Genomic DNA, 2,026 nt, shown 5'->3' on the forward strand with positions numbered 1-2,026 from the left:
AGTCAAAATCACATAACTGACAATTTGCACAGACGAATTATCAGAGCGAATTTTCATATACTGTATTATCCTACTATTGTTACACAATTTACTAACATACTCTTTTTTAGGTTCATTTAGGTTCTTTTGATAACGATAGCAGAAAATAGCTATCGAAACGTCAAGGTAATTTTTCAAATTAATTTCTTTACTAATTGGAATTTTCTCTTACAGCTTGAGCCTAAGTGTGTCACAGGATACCCTCTAGGTGACAGTTAAATTACTTTTTGATAAATAATTCGTTCTTATTGCGAAATAGGAGCACTATTTACCAATCTGTAATAAAAGACGTGAGGAAATTCTGTCTTTTTTAAAGACAAAAATTTTTGAGGCAAAATACCCAACAAGAAGTTACCGGTTACCCTAACCTATTTCATTCTCACTTGATCTTTTGACATTTAAGAAGTATTGTATTTACGGAATGTCAATGAGGCAGATTACCTTGCAAACATTGTTGCCTAATTTCTGATCCAGTTTTCTGCGAATGTCTCAGCTTTGGATCAGAATTATTATTTTTCACCATTTTCCCTAAACACCCCCCAGACAAATGACGCGAATTTCGAATAGGTTGAGTTGAAAAACACGTTTTTATAAGGCAAAAAATGCGACTTTTACTTAAAAAAAAAGTGGCGCCTACATCCAGATGTAAATTTCCCGTTTGAAATGCTGCGTTCCAAATTGCTACTTCCTTTTGCCTGTCAGTTCCCCCCTCAGTTGGCAGGTGGCCGATTAATTGCGGACGATTTTCCACACATTTCAAGCCCCCCCATATGCATGTAAAGATACAATTTTCGGCTGTCACGTACGGTCCATGTGTGTATTTGAACAGGTGCAAACATGAATATAAACCCGCCTGTGGTTAATCGATGTTGCATCTGACCGTCTGACGGCGCCAACGCGTCGCATGGCGCCAAGTAATGTCGCGTCCCGTGACGTCATTAATAGGCCCCACCTGCCCACCCCCTGGCCTATAAGCCCACAACGATCATTTTATATCAAGAGAGCTGATCGAAAACTGGCCCCATTGTTGTATGAAACAATGTGCTTTAAATTTCAACCTATATTGACCAGCAAATTCTTGCATTAAACCTCCATTTGTTGATTAATTGAGTATCTATTAGCTGCATTCATTATCTATGTGTGAAATAGTAAGGCACTTAAGTGAGGAAAAAGAGCAGGCAGCGCTGCCCACTTGATTGTGGTATCGTATATTCGACGGAAAACATGCGACAAGAAAATTGCCCAATTAATAGAAGTGTGGGCATTTCTGGTGTCCATGCGGTTTCAACATGAAATTTCCATTCCATAAGCCGCATTTTTAACCAGCGGAACGCCAAACCGAGGAACTAAAATAGGCGAAAAGGCGTTTCGCAAGCACGAGTAACGTGCATCTTCAGCGGTGGTTTGAACCTGAATGCCCGAAAACCGCAGCATTTGAAATGCGTTGGGTTTTTTGGTTTTGCAGGTTTTGACGAACAAAAAACTGTCGGTTTTCAATATGTAATAACTTTTTTAGCTGTTCTTTTTTCCGTATTTCAATCATTAGAAGAAAAATGACCCGTAGTAAGGTAATTGTCCGCGTGTGAAGTACTCAGTGCAAAGTGCTATTTGGTTGAAAAGTGAGAGACAAAACAACTCAACCGTCAAGAGCGCATGAATGCAAAAACTGTTTCCAGTGCGTGTTTTATGCTATTTATTAATATCAAATTAAACGGCAATTATCTCGACATCGAGTGCAGCAGATATCGGTATTAGTGGGGTACAATTTTGCGCAAACTTCCCCACATTCAAGCACGTAGCTCTGACTGAGTTGAAACAAGTTACAAAAAAGGAGACAAATCCACATATGTACTTACCACCACTAGTCGTGAGCGATTCGAAGGAATTCCTAGTCAGCAGAGGTAGTTCACTAGGAGCTCGATCTGAAGCAAACAGAACATTGGTTAAACGCTATTCGAACGATTTCCTCACCAATACAATGGATCAA

General features: G+C 39.4%; 1 protein-coding gene across 1 annotated transcript in view; it reads right to left on the reverse strand.

Moving 5' to 3' along the window:
• LOC109536538 (mothers against decapentaplegic homolog 6) overlaps positions 1 to 2,026 on the reverse strand; it is a 34,099-nt gene that overhangs the window by 11,658 nt on the left and 20,415 nt on the right. Inside the window, exon 4 of the mRNA XM_019902804.2 lies at positions 1,896 to 1,961. Coding sequence (XP_019758363.2) covers positions 1,896 to 1,961 — 66 coding nt within the window. The remainder of the gene's footprint in view (positions 1 to 1,895; positions 1,962 to 2,026) is intronic.

This window comes from Dendroctonus ponderosae, unplaced genomic scaffold, assembly GCF_020466585.1.
Source record: "Dendroctonus ponderosae isolate FM_Combo_2020 unplaced genomic scaffold, Dpon_F_20191213v2 Dpon_F_20191213_7, whole genome shotgun sequence".
In the NCBI taxonomy this organism is placed as follows: Eukaryota; Metazoa; Arthropoda; class Insecta; order Coleoptera; family Curculionidae; genus Dendroctonus; species Dendroctonus ponderosae.